This window comes from Neofelis nebulosa, chromosome 17 (assembly GCF_028018385.1).
Source record: "Neofelis nebulosa isolate mNeoNeb1 chromosome 17, mNeoNeb1.pri, whole genome shotgun sequence".
In the NCBI taxonomy this organism is placed as follows: Eukaryota; Metazoa; Chordata; class Mammalia; order Carnivora; family Felidae; genus Neofelis; species Neofelis nebulosa.
The window spans coordinates 12,855,326-12,870,931 of NC_080798.1; the positions used below are offsets into that span (position 1 = coordinate 12,855,326).

Genomic DNA, 15,606 nt, shown 5'->3' on the forward strand with positions numbered 1-15,606 from the left:
CCTCTCCATCTGTCTCCCTCTCTTGGATTGTTCCCCCTACCCCATTAGTTTTCACTAAGGTCTGCACTGAGGCACGGCTGTGCAGGGGCCGGGGCTGGAGGTCTCGTTTCCATGGCCTCTGACCCGGGCAGCCGCGGCCTCTGCCTCTGGCCTCTTGGCCCTGAGTGGGCCTGGGTGGAACTAGAAAGGGCAAGGCTGTCCCCCAGCTTGCTGGTGGATAGAGGAGACCAACCGAGGCAGAGACAAGCATGGAGAGGCCCAGAGGGAGAGGCAGAGCCAGAGACAGAGAGACAGAGAGAAAGCCAAAGGGAGGTCTGGAGGCAGGGAGACAGTGAGACAGAGAAACTGAGTCACAGACAGAGACAGAGAGACCTAGGGTCAGCAAGAGACAGGGACATGGAGAGAGAGCACAGACAGAGATGGAGACAGAGAGACAGTGACAGGAGACAGAATGAAAGAAACACCCAAGGGGCACGAAGAGGCCGAGAGACAGAGCCAGAGAGAGAGAAATGGAAACAGGCAAATGAACAGAGTCGGAGATACTTAGACTTGAGACAGAGCCCCAAGACATAGAGATGAAGGCATAGAGGAGAGAACAACAGAGACAGGGAAAGGCAGAGACCAAGGCAAGGCAGGACCTGGAGGCTCCCAGAGCAGGGGAGGCTGAGGGAGGAGGGGCCCGAGGTGAGGCCTAGGAACCAGACAAGGGTGGCGGCTAGCGGGGGGGGGGGGGGGGGGGGGGGGGGGTGCCCAGGCTGCAGCCTCAGGAGTGCCCAGGGGCAGTGTTTTCTCCCCCCCGGGCATGCGCGTGGTGTCTGGGTGTGCCCGGGGGGTGTTCCCATCACTCTCCTGCTGTGTTGCACCCCGAGGGGGGAATCACAAGTGTGCCCCTGGAGCAGGCATGGCACCTGCACGAGCTGTGCTGTTGCCACCCGGTGTGTCCGTGTGTGCCGTTTGGCGTTGCTGGTGTGTCGCCAGACGTGTTTGTGCATGAGTGTCTCGATTCCCTGTGGCTGGTGGGCCGTGTCTCTTCGTGACATATGACATGGGAGGGAGAGGGGTTCCATCTGCGAGATCCCTGCAGGTGCGGGCTGTGTCCGGAGGTCAGCGTGTGCAAGGTGTGTGTCTCATGGTAGCGTGCCAATGTCTCCTCGTGTGTGGCCGGAAGACGGTCCCGTCTGTGTCCAGATGCACACGTCCAGGTCCGTGTGTTATCTCGGTGCTGCTGTGTGTGGTGGCATTCTGCATCGTGGGTCACCCTAGGAGTCACCGTGCATCACTCTGCTCGCATGTGCCGTTCTGTAACGTCGCTGTGCGTTGCGTCTCGTTTATGGGGCTTGCGTGTGTCATGGTGAGCTGTCATTCAGAGATGCAACCCTGTGTGTCATGTCTAGGCGTGTCCATCGCGGGGGCCTCTCCTTTCCCCGCCATGAACACAGCCTGGGTGCCCGCGCGCAGAGCGTGCTGTTTGTGTGGCTGTGTATTCTGTTGCACTGGAGGGCGTCGCCCCGGTGTTGTGCGTGCTGTCGTTGCGGGCCCGGGTGTTGGCCGGGCCAGTGGATCACATCTGCTGTTTTATTGCGACGCCCGGTGTTTTGTGAAAGATGGTGCCGGGAAATACTGTGTCGGTGTGCTTTGTGTCATTCTGTGTCTGTGTAGGACTCTGTGCATGTTGTGTTTGTGTGTTGGTGTGGCCATGCATGTTGGAGTGCATCATGCACCGGGCCGTGTATGGGTGTAGTTCGGATGTGGCTTGTCAGTCAGAGGAGATACTGCATGCCCTACTCTGCGTGTTGCATTTAGGCGTCGTGGTCCGGGTAGACTGTGTCCCAGCTGCATGGGGCTCCCTCCCCCGTGGGGCACCGCTCTGGGTTCTGTCCTCCGTGATGCACCAAAATAGAGCAGGATGTCTTACTCTGGGCATGTGCTGTTTGGGGCTTTTTCTATGTGTCACTGTGCAGTGTAGGTCTCTCCGTGGGTCCATTCATGTTGTTCTAACTACGCATCTGAATGGCATTGTGCCCCGGGGTATACTGTGTGGCACAGTCAGTCTGTCTGTGCTGCAAATCATTCTGAGCCTGTGCGCCCGGGTCACCAGGTGCTATGATGTGGATCGGTGTGCATTTCTCTCTGTGCTGGGGCTGGGGGACAGCCACAGGTGTGTCCCTAAACGTGGTGTGTCTGCACATTGGGTGTCATTCCGCGGGTGTAGAATGTTTGGGACACTTACTAGCGCATTGTTTACATAGATGTGTTGAGTGTGGCATCTGGGTGTCACTGAGTCAATACATATTGTGTGTCTGTGGGAAAACTGGTATGTGTTATGCTAATGTAGCTGTGGCCGTGCACCGTGTGCAGGGGTCTGGGTGTAGCTATTTGTGTCGGAGAATGTTGCATCCGTTTTGATTGTCATGTTTGTGCCTGTGTGTGGACAATATTTGGGTGGTCACGTGCGACCCGGGGCAGTGCCTGCCTCGCTGAGTGCCGGCGTGGGTCACACCGCATGTGTGGTGTCTGGGTGTGGCTGTGGGTTTCAGAGCTCATCGGGAGTTGTGAGTCACTCGGTGTAGGTTGTGTTGTGTGCCCATGTGTGTTAGGTTCCGTCTCCGGCCATGCCGTGTGTGAAGGTTCATCACCCCGCGTCTTGTGGTGTCTGGGTGTGGCTGAGTGAAGGTGTGTGTTACAGGGCGCAGACCGTTGTGTGTGACAAAACCTATTGTGTCCCAGAAGCATGTGTCTTTATCCACGTGGATGCACGCCTCTTCCTTGCTCTGCCCCGAGACACACCCCAGTCCCTCCTTAGACCGAGAAGGGAGGTTGGGGAGCCTCCCCTCTGCCCAAGGGCCACGCCAGCCCCTCCCCGCCCTGCCCAACCGTCACCACCCCCAGAGGGCACAGACTCCCTCCGTGCCTCAAAGCAAGAGCCCCAGAGCGAGGAGCAGAGCAGACTGAGGACCTGCAAGCCACAGTGGCTGCCCTTTGTGTGCTGCGAGGTGGGGGACCCTGGGCAGGAAGCTGGCTGAGCCCCAAGACCGCAGGGGCCATGGGCGGGGAGCTGGTGCCAGGCCTGGGGGCCCTACAGCGGCGAAAGCGGCTGCTGGAGCAGGAGAAGTGGCTGGCTGGCTGGGCACTGGCACTGGCGGGAACTGGCATCGGACTCATGGTGCTGCACGCGGAAATGCTATGGTTTGGAGGGTGCCCGGTGAGTGGAACTCTTATCCTGGGTCCTGGGAGGCTGGGGGCTGAGGGAGGAGGGGCTGGGGGAGAGACTCCTGGGCCTGAAGGAGGAGGAGCTAGGAGACCTGGACCCCTGGGTCTGAGAGAGGAGCCGCTGAGGGTCTGGAGCCCTAAGTCTGAGGGAGGTGGGATGAGGGGGTCTGTGCTTCTGGGTCTGAGGAGGCGCCGGAAGTCCCAGACTCCTGGGTGTGAGGGAGGAGGGGGCTGGGGGGCTGGACTCCTAGGGCCCAGGGGAGGTAAATGCTCAGGGCTCTCTCTGCAAAAGGAAGGGAAGAGGGGTCACAGTGTCTCAGTATTTGAAGGTTTGCAATTGGACAGCTGGAGGTCCAGGACCCCTGGAGGCCAGGGGGCGGCTGATCAGATCCTCCAGTCTCCCAAGAGCCCATTAGAGGAGAGATAGCCTCAGGGTCAGTGAAGGGAGGGTGGGGAGAAAAACGAACGTCTTCCAGTAGGCGGCGGCTCCTTGGTCCTTATCTAAAGTCTAACCTTTACCTAGTGGCTTGGCTGCAAAGGGCTGAGAGCCCAAGAAACTGGCTGGGGTGGGGGTGGGAAACAGAAAACCACCCCTGCCCCTCCGCATGTCTGTCATTCCCAACCTCCCCACAGTCTACCTGCTATTTAGTCTGAGACATAGTGGAGAAGTAGGTGTGCAGAAGCCTGGACTCGTAGGTCCCAGGGGAGGAGGCTGGGAACCCAAGCTTCTGGGTCTGAAGAACGAGGCTTAGAGCGCCTTTGTGGGAAGGGGGCCCGACCGAGGATAGTGTGAGTAGGAAGGAAAAGGACAGGTGGGGCCAGGACAGGTCTGAGCAGGCTCTGGGCGCATTCCAGCCCGGGTCTGGGCAGTGATGGGGCAGATGGAGGACAGGGGTCAGGATCCGTGGATTGAGGACAGAACAGAATTGCTTAACCGGAAAGGAGGGGTTGGAGAACTGTCTGGGGTAAGGGATGTGGAACTGGGCTGGCTGGGGGGGACTGACTTGAGGACCGGGTTGGGGTGATTCCTGGAGGAGGGAGGCTCAGGCTTGGATTTGGGGGCAGGGGAGGAGGGCAGTTCCGAAGGGATCAGGAGCCACATGCAGGGTGAGAGCAGGCTGGCTTCCTCTGGCCGGGCAGCTGAGGCCAGGGCAGCGGGGACAGAGGGGGTGGGGCCTCCGAAGCCCATGCCAACAGGAAGCATGGCCAGAGCCTACCCGCCGCTCCCACGCTTCAGCACCCCGCCCAGCAGGGGAGGTGAGGACGTGAGCTCCACAGATGGGAAAGGACAGGGGGGGTCTTTCCTACCCCACTCCCTCCCTCCACCTTCTCACCTCTCATTTCTTCCTTCCCTCTGCTGCCTGCCAGGCTGCTGCCTGTGGCAGTCGGACTCTGGAGAAGGTGCTGTGGCTTTCTGAGCCTCAGTCTCCCCATCTGTAGACTGGGGGTGAGGGTTCAGATACGTGGCCCTAAGGGTCCTCTTCAGCCCCCTTTCCACTTGTGCCTTGACAACATCCATCCCTGCCCCCCACCTCCATCTCATTCTTATGGGCTCATTTTGCAGGGCCCCGGACACCTGCTGGGGGGGGAGGGGCTGGAGGAGAACAGGTGCAGGGAACAAGATGGAGATATGAGCAGGGGGAGGGGCGGAGAGAGGCACAGAGAGGCTGCCACTGAGCGACAGACACAGAGAGACTGAGATACACAGAGAGACAAAGGCGGTAGGAGACAGAGACAGAGATGCAGTGAGAGACAGAAGTACAGTCACACAGAGAGACAGCGAGAGCTCCCCAAGTGAGCTGCACACAGGGAGATGGAAAGCCTGGCGGAAACAGAGGCCCTCAAACACAAATAGAGATAGAAGCAGAAGCATCCCCAGAGACTGAGTCAGGGATTTGGGGGAAGAGAAACCGGCAAAGTAGAGAGGGCCACCAGAGAAGTGGGGTGCTGTGTGGGCAGGGGGTGTGTCTACTGGAGTCTGAGACACACTGAAGAAAGAGACAAGGGAATTAGGGAGACTTAGCAGGATGAAGGGGTAGGGGAGGGCTAGGAACAACAGCACCATTGTTCTGGGAGGGGTGGGGGGGCAGGCCCCCTGGGGCGGGAAACTGGCCCTCTTCCCCTGCACAGAAGGTGGGGCCCTGGCCCCAGGGGAGCCAGCAGCCATCTGAGAGGGGAAGTAGGTGCTAAGCTCAGCGTGGGAGCCCAGGTGGTCCCCTCCCCACTAACAACACTCCTCAGGTGGGGACCCCTCCCCACTCCTGCTATGGTATCCAGCAATCCCAGTCCCGCCTAAATCCCTCCTTCAAGAATTCTAGATCTCTCCAAGGTATTGCCACACAAAGAGGGGGGGGGGGGAAATCTCTCCGTGGTTTCTGGAGGCCATGTGCTTCCGGCCAGATCTGCCCTGGGCTTAGAGCCAGGAGAGAGAGCAATGGGAAGGGACAGCACTCAGTGGCCTTCCTCAGAGCTGGGGCTGGGGTCTCAGGGACCCAGTGCCCTGGATGGAGGGGGGTGCCATTTACCCCTTGGGTACTGAGAGATAATCTCTAGGCTCCTTGGGGGAACAGAGAAGACGGTAGAACCTTCTAGGGCAGGTTGCTTTCTAGGGCAGGACCAGCTGTGTGAGAAGGGAAGAGGGGGGAACTTCCTAAAGGCCAGGTGTGTGTTTCTAGACCCCACCCCCACCCCACACTTGAGGAACAGTTTTTTGACGGGGAAGAGGTTGGGGGAATTTAAAAGGGATTGCAAGGTCCCCCCTCAGGTGTGGGTCCTAGGAGAGTGGCTGAAGAGGAGGCTGTCGGGCTGGGAAGGAAAAGGGCACTCTCCCTGGGGACCCTATGATGCTTTTGAGAGTTCCCCCAAACCGAGACATCAGGTAGAACCAGGTTTTGGTGGGGGAGGGGGGGAAGGGGGGAGACAGGCAGGGGGATGGGCGGAGGAGGCCAGGAAATTGGGAACTGAGAAGGGATGGCATTGGGGAGGAAGGTAGAGGGGGCCTGGAATCTTACCCCATTTTCTATCCCTCCCAACAGTGGGCGCTCTACCTGTTCCTGGTTAAATGCATGATCAGCATTTCCACCTTCTTGCTTCTTTGTCTTATCGTGGTATTTCACGCCAAAGAGGTCCAGGTAGGGCGGGCCCCACCCCGGGGGCCCCTTCCTTGCTCCCCCCCAGCCCCCACCACACCCTGTCGGCTCACACTTTCCACACTCCTCCTCCTGGTCTGAGTAATGAGGTTTCTCCACCCTAAGATTTGTCCACAGCCTCACCCACCGAGATGAGAATAACCACAGACAGACAGACAGAGCCTCCTGGAGCAACCCAGTCCCGTGCTCCATTTGCAGCCCTGGGGTGCTGAGAACTCTCACCCCCAGGCACCCCCACTCCAGGCCCAGCCCCCCCCCCCCCCCCCCCAGATCTCTGTCCTCCATCCTTGAGGCCCCACCATTCCAGGCTTTGTGCCTGAAGGTCCCTCCCTACTCCTGAGTTCCCCACCTCTCTGACAATTACCCTCTAGACCCGGTGGGGGGTGGGTGGGGTATCTTTCCACCCGTCGCCCCCCTCCCATCTCATATCTCATCCAGACACTCAACTCTCCACCCCTCTCCCCTCATCCCACCCCCCACATCCCAGGATCCTGTTGCCTCTATCCCTTCCCCCTTTACCCTATAAAATGGGGGTTATTGGCCATATGTAATAATTCCCCCTGTGATGCCCACTCAGTAAAAAGTACGTATTATCATTAACAGCAGTCATTCAAAAGGTGAAATGGCCTCGATTTACAGCTCAGCTGTGCTGCTACACCTGGGGGACCTGGGCCTCAGTTTCTGCATCTGTAAAATGGGCCTCATAATGCTTTCAATCTCACTGTGTTGTGAGCATTCCCTGAGTCATAACATGGAAAGGAGAGAGAGTAGTGCCTGCCACATCCAAAGTGCCCTGTAAAATGTCACCTATAGCCATTGCTAATGGTGTGCGGTTTACAGTTAGTTACTACCCGTGTCCCCAGAAGCAGGAGGTGGAGAGGGCTCCGTGGATGTGAACTGTAAGCTCCAGGGAGGCAGGGGTTTCTGTTTTCCTCACCTGTATCTTCCATATATAGAACATTGTGGGGCACACAGAAAGTTCTGGAAGTGGGCTGAAACTGGGGGTGGGGGTGGGAAAAGGTGCAGAGACGCCCTCCTCAGATCCTGTCCCACTCCTTCCCCACCCTCCCCAGTCCCACCTGCCCGACCTGTGCTGCCTCCCTCCCCCCCTTCCCCCGCACCCAGGGCCCCGGCCCCGGTGGGCGCGTCTCCCTTATCTTCCGACGCAGGCAGACGCAGACAGGCAGGCGGCCTCTTGACCTTCGTGTGACCCCCTGCCTCCCCACTCTGTCCCCTCCCCGCAGTTGTTCATGACCGACAACGGGCTCCGGGACTGGCGCGTGGCGCTGACCGGGCGGCAGGCGGCGCAGATCGTGCTGGAGCTGGCCGTGTGCGCTCTGCACCCAGCGCCGGTGCGGGGTCCGCGGTGCGCTCAGGGTTTAGGGTCCCGGTCCGCGGCGACGCAGTCCTGGCCGGGCTTCCTGGATGAGGGGGAGGCGCTGCTGTCGCTGGCCATGCTGCTGCGCCTCTACCTGGTGCCCCGCGCCGTCCTCCTGCGCAGCGGCGTCTTGCTCAACGCGTCCTACCGCAGCATCGGCGCCCTCAACCAGGTCCGCTTCCGCCACTGGTTCGTGGCCAAGCTGTACATGAACACGCACCCCGGTCGCCTGCTGCTCTGCCTCACGCTTGGCCTCTGGCTCACCACCGCCTGGGTGCTGTCGGTGGCCGAGAGGTGAGGGTACTGGGGGTGGAGGGTCGGGGTACCTGGAGCATCCGAGGGAGCCGCTTACAGCCACAGCTTCCCTGGATGGCGGTCCAGCTTGGGCCCCTTGGGGGCAAAGCGGAGGAGAAAGCTGTTTGTCCACACTCATACACTGGGGTGGGAGGAACCAACTGACCACTTCCAGTCTCCCCAGACACACACAGGCCCTAGCAAGCCCTTCCCTTCCCACTCCCACACCTGCCCTGTCTCAGGTTTCCAGGCATCTATTCAGTCTCTGGCGCCTGGCCAAGGGTTGCCACTGCCCGGTTGGAGGTCAGTGACACCTCTTCCGAATTAGCACAGAGATGCTCTGTGGGCACTCCCTGTGATCCTGGGACAGGGGGTGATTTGGGGCTGCTCTGGAAGGAAATTCCCTGCCGGGAATGGATACAGGATTCCAGGCTGCCTGCTGGACAGACTGGATGCTGGGCCCGTAACCTTTCAGGGCCTCAGTTTCTCTCTCTTACAGATAAAGAAAGCGAAGGTAATCTTAGTCGGTGTTTCTTAAAGTCTGGTTCCCTGACCAGCAGCATCACCTGGGAACTTGCTGCAAATCCAAATTCTCAGGCCCTACCCAGACCTACCAAATTAAAACTCTGGTGGGTGGGGCCAAGCAATCTGTTTTAACAGGTGATTCTGATCCCTGCTCAAGTTTGGGAGCCTCTGGTTCAGTACCTCTGGCAAAGGATTCTTGAAAAGAGGCAGGGAATGACAAGCACTGGCTTTAGATCCTTCCTCTCTGACCCTCTGTTCCTTCATCTGTAAAATGGGTGTCAAATCCCACTGTCTTTCAAGTCTCCCCAGCAATTCTAATCTTTCATGATTTTCAACTCCTTCATCTTGCAGAATCTGTTTTCCTCCCACCATGTTTCTCATTTGAAAAATGGGAGGGTGGGGAGGGGGTCAAATTTCTAAATCCCAAGACAGAAGTCCTCAAACTTGAATGTCCTTCTGGATGAAGGGAGTGGGAATTAACAGTGTAAATTCAGTCCCTGCCTCCAGAGAGTAGTGGCTGTGATGGGTCTAGGGGCATCATGAATGAAGCTTTCCCTGCTGACCCCGGTGCAAGTGGTCTGTGGGCTTGAGTTAGACAAATCAGGATCTTCAATCCCTTCCATGGCTGGAACTAAATGTCTCCTTCCGTGAAGTGAGGGGAAGGGAGGACAGGGTCCTGCCTTTTTAGTCTTGATGGGGCCACCCATAGGCCATACAACATCTTTGTAGACATTAGAAAAAGGGGCCCCTGGGGTGCCTGGCTGGCTCTATAGGTGGAGCATGAGACTCTTGATCTTGGGGTTGTGAGTTTGAGCCCCACATTGGTGTAGATTACCATAAATAAATAGATAGATAGATAGATAGATAGATATAGATATGTAAATTTTTTTTTCTTTCTTTAAGAAAAAGGCTCCCCTTCCTCCGGGTAGATGGGATCACTGTCAGGGTGGACAAGTGGACTTTGGGCTGGGTTTCTGCCCCCTCTCAACCCTCCAACAATACACTCTGAAAGCAGCAGTCCTGGTAACCTAGCTAAAACCAAACAGGCTTTGGAGTTGGTTGGATCCAGGTTCAAATTCCATAGCCCAGAGTGGCTGAGCCTCTCTTGCCCAGCTCACACAGCAGAGAGGAAGCCGGGCAGGCTCTCCAAAGCCCAGAACTTACTGACTTTTTCTGTTTCTGGGAACTGTAGGTGTGTTAGGAAGGAGAGTATCAGACATCATGGAAACCCCTGGGGTGAGGTTTCAGAACTAACTCCTCTTTCCCCACAGGCAGGCTGTTAATGCCACCGGACACCTTTCGGACACACTGTGGCTGATCCCCATCACATTCCTGACCATTGGCTATGGGGACGTGGTGCCAGGCACCATGTGGGGCAAGATTGTCTGCCTCTGCACTGGAGTCATGGTGAGTACAGCCTCCTCAGGGACCCTACCCCTGTCCCAAATTGCTCATCCTCTGGGCCCCAAGAAATCATGGAGCCAACAAAGGCATTCAAGGACACTCCCGAGAAACTTGGGTGTCTGGACACCCACTGCCCCATTTCCTTACAAAACCCAGGAATCCATCCCATACGTCCTTGCTCTCTTTGGAACCTAGGACCCTAGGCTTCACTGTCCTCAAGAAAATAGGCCCCTGACTTCCCAGCCCTATTTCCTTCCGGAATCCAGGAATCCAGCCCTGAGCCTCATGAAGGCTCAGGCACCCTGCCCCTCACACCCCTACCCTCTCAACTGTCTAGGACACAGACACCTGATTTCCCCGTGCTAGGCTCCTCCAGGATTCAGGAACCCAGTCTCCAGCCTCCATTAAGGCTATAGATTCATCAAAAGCATGCCTGTAGGGTCAGGCTGCCTGGGTTCAAATCCTGTTTCTGCCACTTCAAAGCAGGGATCAAGCCTTATAATCTCCTAGTTTCTTCATCTATAAAATGAACATGCTGATATTAGCATATTCCTCATGGGGTTCCTGAGATTAAATTAATTAAACCACATAAAGGGTGTCAGACAGCACCGAGCACGTAGGAAACGTTCAGTATATGGGTTAGGGGGTGGGGGTGAGAGGGCTGTTATTTGTTAACTAGTCCCAAGCATCCAGCTGTCCCCACCCTAGCTCCTCTGTTCTCAAGGATGAGGCAAAGGGTCCCCAGAGCTAGCCTCCTCCTGAATCCTGACATCTACCAGCTTTCTTTCATAGACCCAGGCATCTAGTTCCCCCCCACCTGGTCCCTAGCCCCATCCAGGACCCAACACTCAAGGCCTTGGCCTTCACCTCCTCATGAGATATGGCTCCTCCCACCCTCAGGGACTTGGGCTGCCAGCCCCCAGCCCTGATATTGTCTCAGAAAGGACATGCTGCATCTCCAAGCCCTGGGCCCACTGGTGATGGATGGGGTGATAGTTAAGTGTGATCCCCTCCCCAGGGGTGAGTCTTTGGGACCAGCAAAGAGGGGTAGAGGTTCAACCAAGGAAACACTCCCAAAAGGTCAGGAACCCTCAGGGCTGCCTGGGACCTCCTCCCTCATTTGACACAAGGAGAAACCTTGGTCAAGGAGAGACCTAGAAAGATCAGGCAATTTGCACTAGAGCTCACAGCCCAACTCCTGGCTGAGAGGTTCGCCAGCATAATGGAATAATCATAGCCAACTTTACTGAGCACATACTCTGTGCCAGTCTCTGCTCTGAATACTTTCCAGGTGTTAACTTAAGGAATCCACAGGGTCATACTGTGAGGGCGTGCCCATTTCACAGGAAGAAAGTGAGACACTGAAAGATCAAGGAACGTGCTCAGAGCTGGGCTTTGAATACAAGCAGTCGGGGAACCGATGTTTGCCAACAAGTAAATTGTTCAGAGGTTTTGTGAGCTGAGATACAGCTTGGGGAAGAGGAAGGCTCCAGAAGAAAATTTATTGTAAGGAAGCACAGCAGGTGCCACTGAGCAGCTGATGGGTCAGAGGCCTTGGGAGAAGGGAGAAGCCTACGGACCAAAGCGCTCAGGCAGCTGAGGCACAATGAGGCCAGGCTGAGTTGTCTGGAGGCAAAGCCTAGACCTTGAAAGGCTCTGAAAGCCAGGCTAAGAAGTTTGGGGCAGGGGGAGCCTAGATTAGGGTAAGGGGGCAGGGTCATAATTGTTAGATCTCCCTGAGGTCAAGGTCAGGAGAGGGGAGGCTGGAGATGGTCCAGGAGGGAAGGGACGTGGCCAGGAGCCACAGGGGTGGGAGGAGGTTGAGGGATACCCTCAGTGATCTGATTGCCAACTGGGTGAGAGCAATGGGGAGGCAGTGGTGGGGACTGCCCCTCGCCCAGAATCTCTCCTTCTCCAGTCACGCCCTTAACGAAAGAGGACGTTCTGGTGGTATGAATGCTACACACGAGTGGGACTCAGACATGTGACTTGTGATCCTAAGCTCTACCCCTCACAGCTGTGGGACTGTGGTTCTCCCTGGGCCCACTCGTCTGTCAACTAGGGGTGGTCTTGCCTGCCTTCTGTGGCTGTTGTGAGGGTTCGAGGAGAGAGTTTGGTGGCACAGGAGCCCCAGAGGCCTCCTGTCATCGCGTCTGCTGTGCCCACAGGGGGTCTGCTGCACAGCCCTGCTGGTGGCCGTGGTGGCCCGGAAGCTGGAGTTTAATAAAGCAGAGAAGCACGTGCACAACTTCATGATGGACATCCAATATGCCAAAGAGGTGAGGATGGGCACATGGCATCCACAGCACACGCCTCCCTCAGACCCAGGAGTCCCTACCCATCTCCTCCTGCCCCAGCCTCCAACCCTCCCTTCCCTCAGACCAGGGAGTCCAGGCCCCAGCCCCTTTCCCAGAGCCCTAGGGGTGTCTCCGCTGACACCGTGCCCACCCTCAGATGAAGGAATCAGCTGCCCGAGTGCTGCAAGAGGCCTGGATGTTCTATAAACACACACGGAGGAAGGAGCGTGGAGCTGCCCGAAGGCACCAGCGCAGGCTGCTGGCTGCCATCAACAGGTGAGGGCCTCTCTGTGCACATCTCCTCCATTCTGCATAGTGTGTGTGAGCGAGCGTGAGTGCGTGCCCGGGTCAGGACACACATGTGCGGTCTCACCGAACAGATGTCCACCTAGACCTCATAGTGACTCTGATGATTCATCTTGCACGTCTCAGTGTCTGTGGGTCCGTGCCACTCCACATGTGGGTCAGGATACCTGGGTCTCTACCTGGAAGATGGGCTCACGGGTGCAGCTCTCTGGAAACCCTTCCCCACTGCTCCGTATCTCTGTGAGTCTCTTCTCCCCTTATCCATCCCTGAGCAAGGGTCACTTCTAACCTCGCACCTCTTCCCACAGGTTCCGCCAGGTGCGGCTGAAACACAGAAAGCTCCGGGAGCAAGTGAACTCCATGGTGGACATCTCCAAGGTACCAGGGCCCGGTGGGAGGGGTCTGGAAGAAAAGGGAGTTCGGGGCCACGGCACTGGTAGGGAAATCTGGTCCCGGCATACAGAACACTGGCAGGGGTCTGGCACACACACGCACTTGACAAAGGTTTGTGGTTGAATGAATGATTCAGTAGTTTCTTAAACTCATGTAGGGGACAGATCCCTTTTAAACTTAAATCGTGTAAGAACTCCAGCATTTAGTTTTAAATCATTTTTATTGTCATGTTACATGTGGACAGATAACATTCCTTCTCTCTTAGACAACAATAAAACCAAAGCAAACATACGAGCCAAATTCAAACATACATGGCAAAACCAATAAAATGCAAATTAACACGGACACAGACCGATGCCATCATTTCAGGGAAGTCGTCTCTGCTGTGATTGTAAAGAGGGGCCCAGGGCCACGGGTGCTTCTGCCCTGGGCACGCTGGCCTGGCCAAGGCAGACTCCACTTGCCATTCTTCTGCTGGGGCCACCTGATTCGGCCAGTGATTGGGGTGGTGATGTCACATCCCTTGGCTTGGCTCACAGCGCCTTTTGCTTATCCGGTGGCCTTTGCTTTTTCTCATTAGCCCGAGACAATTCAAACAGTGACCCTTGGTGCCAATGCCATGGTAAACACAGTCACAGATGCAGGCCCCTAAACTGCATGGCAGGTCTCAGTGAGGAGGTGGTGGCCTAGATCTGCCAGAATTGGCAGGTCATAATTTCTGAAGATTATCCGGCCAAAAAACATAGAATTCAAGAATTCTCATAGAAAGCTCACACACCCTCAAGGATGAAGCTGTGAATCCTCATCTGAGAAGGTAATGAAAAAGCTACGTGCATTCTGAAGTCATTCATCAATTCCACAAATGTTTAGTGAGCACCTACCTTCTACGTACTAAGCCTTATTCTAGGTGCTGCCTTGGGCATGTCATTTTAACTGCTCTAGGCCTGTTTACATAGCTGTAAAAATGGGAGCAGAGTTCTCACTCCCCGCGCTTTTAAAGAGTGTTTTAAACCATGTAGGGAAAGCACTGAGCCAAGTAGCTGGGATAAGGGGAAGTCTGCCTCACCCACTGATACCTCTGACCCGCTCTGCCCAGATGCACATGATCCTGTGTGACCTGCAGCTGGGTCTGAGCAGCTCCCATCAGGCCCTGGAGAAGCGGATGGATGCACTGGCCCGGAAGCTGGACACCCTGACTGAGCTGCTTAGCAACGCCCTGGGGCCGCAGCAGCTTCCAGAACCAAGCCAGGAGGCCACGTAGCTGGTGAGGGGGCTGGACTCAGGCAGAACATCCTGGAGAAATGGTGCCTGTAGATAGCGCCCCATGGGGCTAAGGGGCAGGGGATGGTCTTGGGGACAAGGCTGCCCTTTCTCTTCTGCTGTTTGGAAGACAGGACTCAAGTTTGGGGCTGGACTAGCAGGAAAGGAAGGAGATAGTCCTTCTCTTTGCTGACCCTCAATATCTCCTCCCTCTTTCTTTGCTTGGTCTGCCTGCCTGTCTCTGGGCATGCTCTCAGTCTCTGCGCAAATGCCCAGTCTCTTGGTGGCAGGTACACCCACCCTCTTCCTTCCTCCTCTGTCCACTGGTGTCTGTCTCCACCTCAGTGTCCCTGCTGTTGCTCTCCCTCTGGTTTCTGGCCTGCCTGTCTAGCCATGTCTCTATTTGTCTCCCCAGGACCCATGGAGGAAGAACCAAGCTACCTTCCCCAGGATTGAGGTCGAGGACATTGTCCCTGCTACTCCTGACCCAGCCCTACGAATAAAGCACCTCGAGTGCAAGGACCGAAGGGGGCCCCACCTTTGGATGGGCTCACTCACGGATGGCTGCTGGAGGAGACACTGGCTCAAGGAGAAGGGCCGTGGCCACACACACACACACACACACGCCCACTCCCTACCCCCAACGGGAAAATGGTCACTACTACCCTACATACCCTCGACAAAACATCCTCACTATGCTGCTACGGATGACCTCCAGCTTTCAGTTAGAAAGGGAGGTGCCTGGGGGGGGTGAGACTTCTGGGTCCCAGAGGAGGAGGGGACCGGGGGTGGGGGGGCCCAGAGTCCAGGATCCTGGGATGCCTCAGTTACTGCTGGATAAGGGAGCTGAAGGAACCAGGCCTGAGGCTGAGAAGAAGCAGCGCCCTCTGGCGGGAGAGCAAGGAGAACACAGTTTTCCAGAGCTGCAGAGTATCTGGTGGGGAGAAGGCGGGTGGGGGGCACAACTCACCAGTCTCTGCTCTTAACTTTGTAATAAATGTTAAACAAAGCCAGAAGAAGTTGCTGTTTCTTTCTGAACATATGTACACTCCCAACAGGCAGGTCATCCAGTGGAAGGCCCCTGTCTGGCCTGAACCTTAGTTTCCCTGTCTATAAAACAGACCCCTCCTCTAAGTGCCCTCCCAGGTCTGTGGGTCCTCGATAACCCCCACCCCCACAGACCTGAGGCTGAGAGCAAAGGCTTCAATTCCAGGATTTGGCTCAGGGTCCAAAGCCTAGCTCTGCCATCCACTACCTGTGTGACTTTGGGCAAGTGGCTTCACCTCTCTGAACATTTTACCTCACTTCTAGAATGGGTCCACCTTCCCACGGAACTGCTGTGAAGATGAAAACAGGGACTGGCACAGACGGGCAGGCATTTAGTAAGAAC

The 15,606-nt window shown here is 56.5% G+C and overlaps 1 protein-coding gene across 1 annotated transcript; it reads left to right on the forward strand.

Moving 5' to 3' along the window:
* Nucleotides 1-800: 800 nt before the first annotated feature.
* Nucleotides 801-14,972, forward strand: KCNN4 (potassium calcium-activated channel subfamily N member 4). The gene is made up of 9 exons (XM_058709167.1): nucleotides 801-3,202; nucleotides 6,246-6,341; nucleotides 7,604-8,031; nucleotides 9,828-9,963; nucleotides 12,129-12,239; nucleotides 12,415-12,533; nucleotides 12,872-12,941; nucleotides 14,053-14,220; nucleotides 14,632-14,972. The coding sequence occupies exons 1-8, from the start codon at nucleotides 3,044-3,046 to the stop codon at nucleotides 14,215-14,217; spliced, it is 1,284 nt and encodes a 427-aa protein (XP_058565150.1). The 5' UTR covers nucleotides 801-3,043; the 3' UTR covers nucleotides 14,218-14,220; nucleotides 14,632-14,972.
* Nucleotides 14,973-15,606: the final 634 nt, after the last annotated feature.

Excerpts from the sequence above, each read along its gene's own strand:
- KCNN4 (XM_058709167.1), top strand. The coding sequence starts at position 3,044 with ATGGGCGGGGAGCTGGTGCCAGGCCTGGGGGCCCTACAGCGGCGAAAG. Across the intron at positions 3,203-6,245 it reads TATGGTTTGGAGGGTGCCCG|TGGGCGCTCTACCTGTTCCT; the intron begins GTGAGTGGAACT and ends CCCTCCCAACAG. Across the intron at positions 12,942-14,052 it reads CCATGGTGGACATCTCCAAG|ATGCACATGATCCTGTGTGA; the intron begins GTACCAGGGCCC and ends CGCTCTGCCCAG.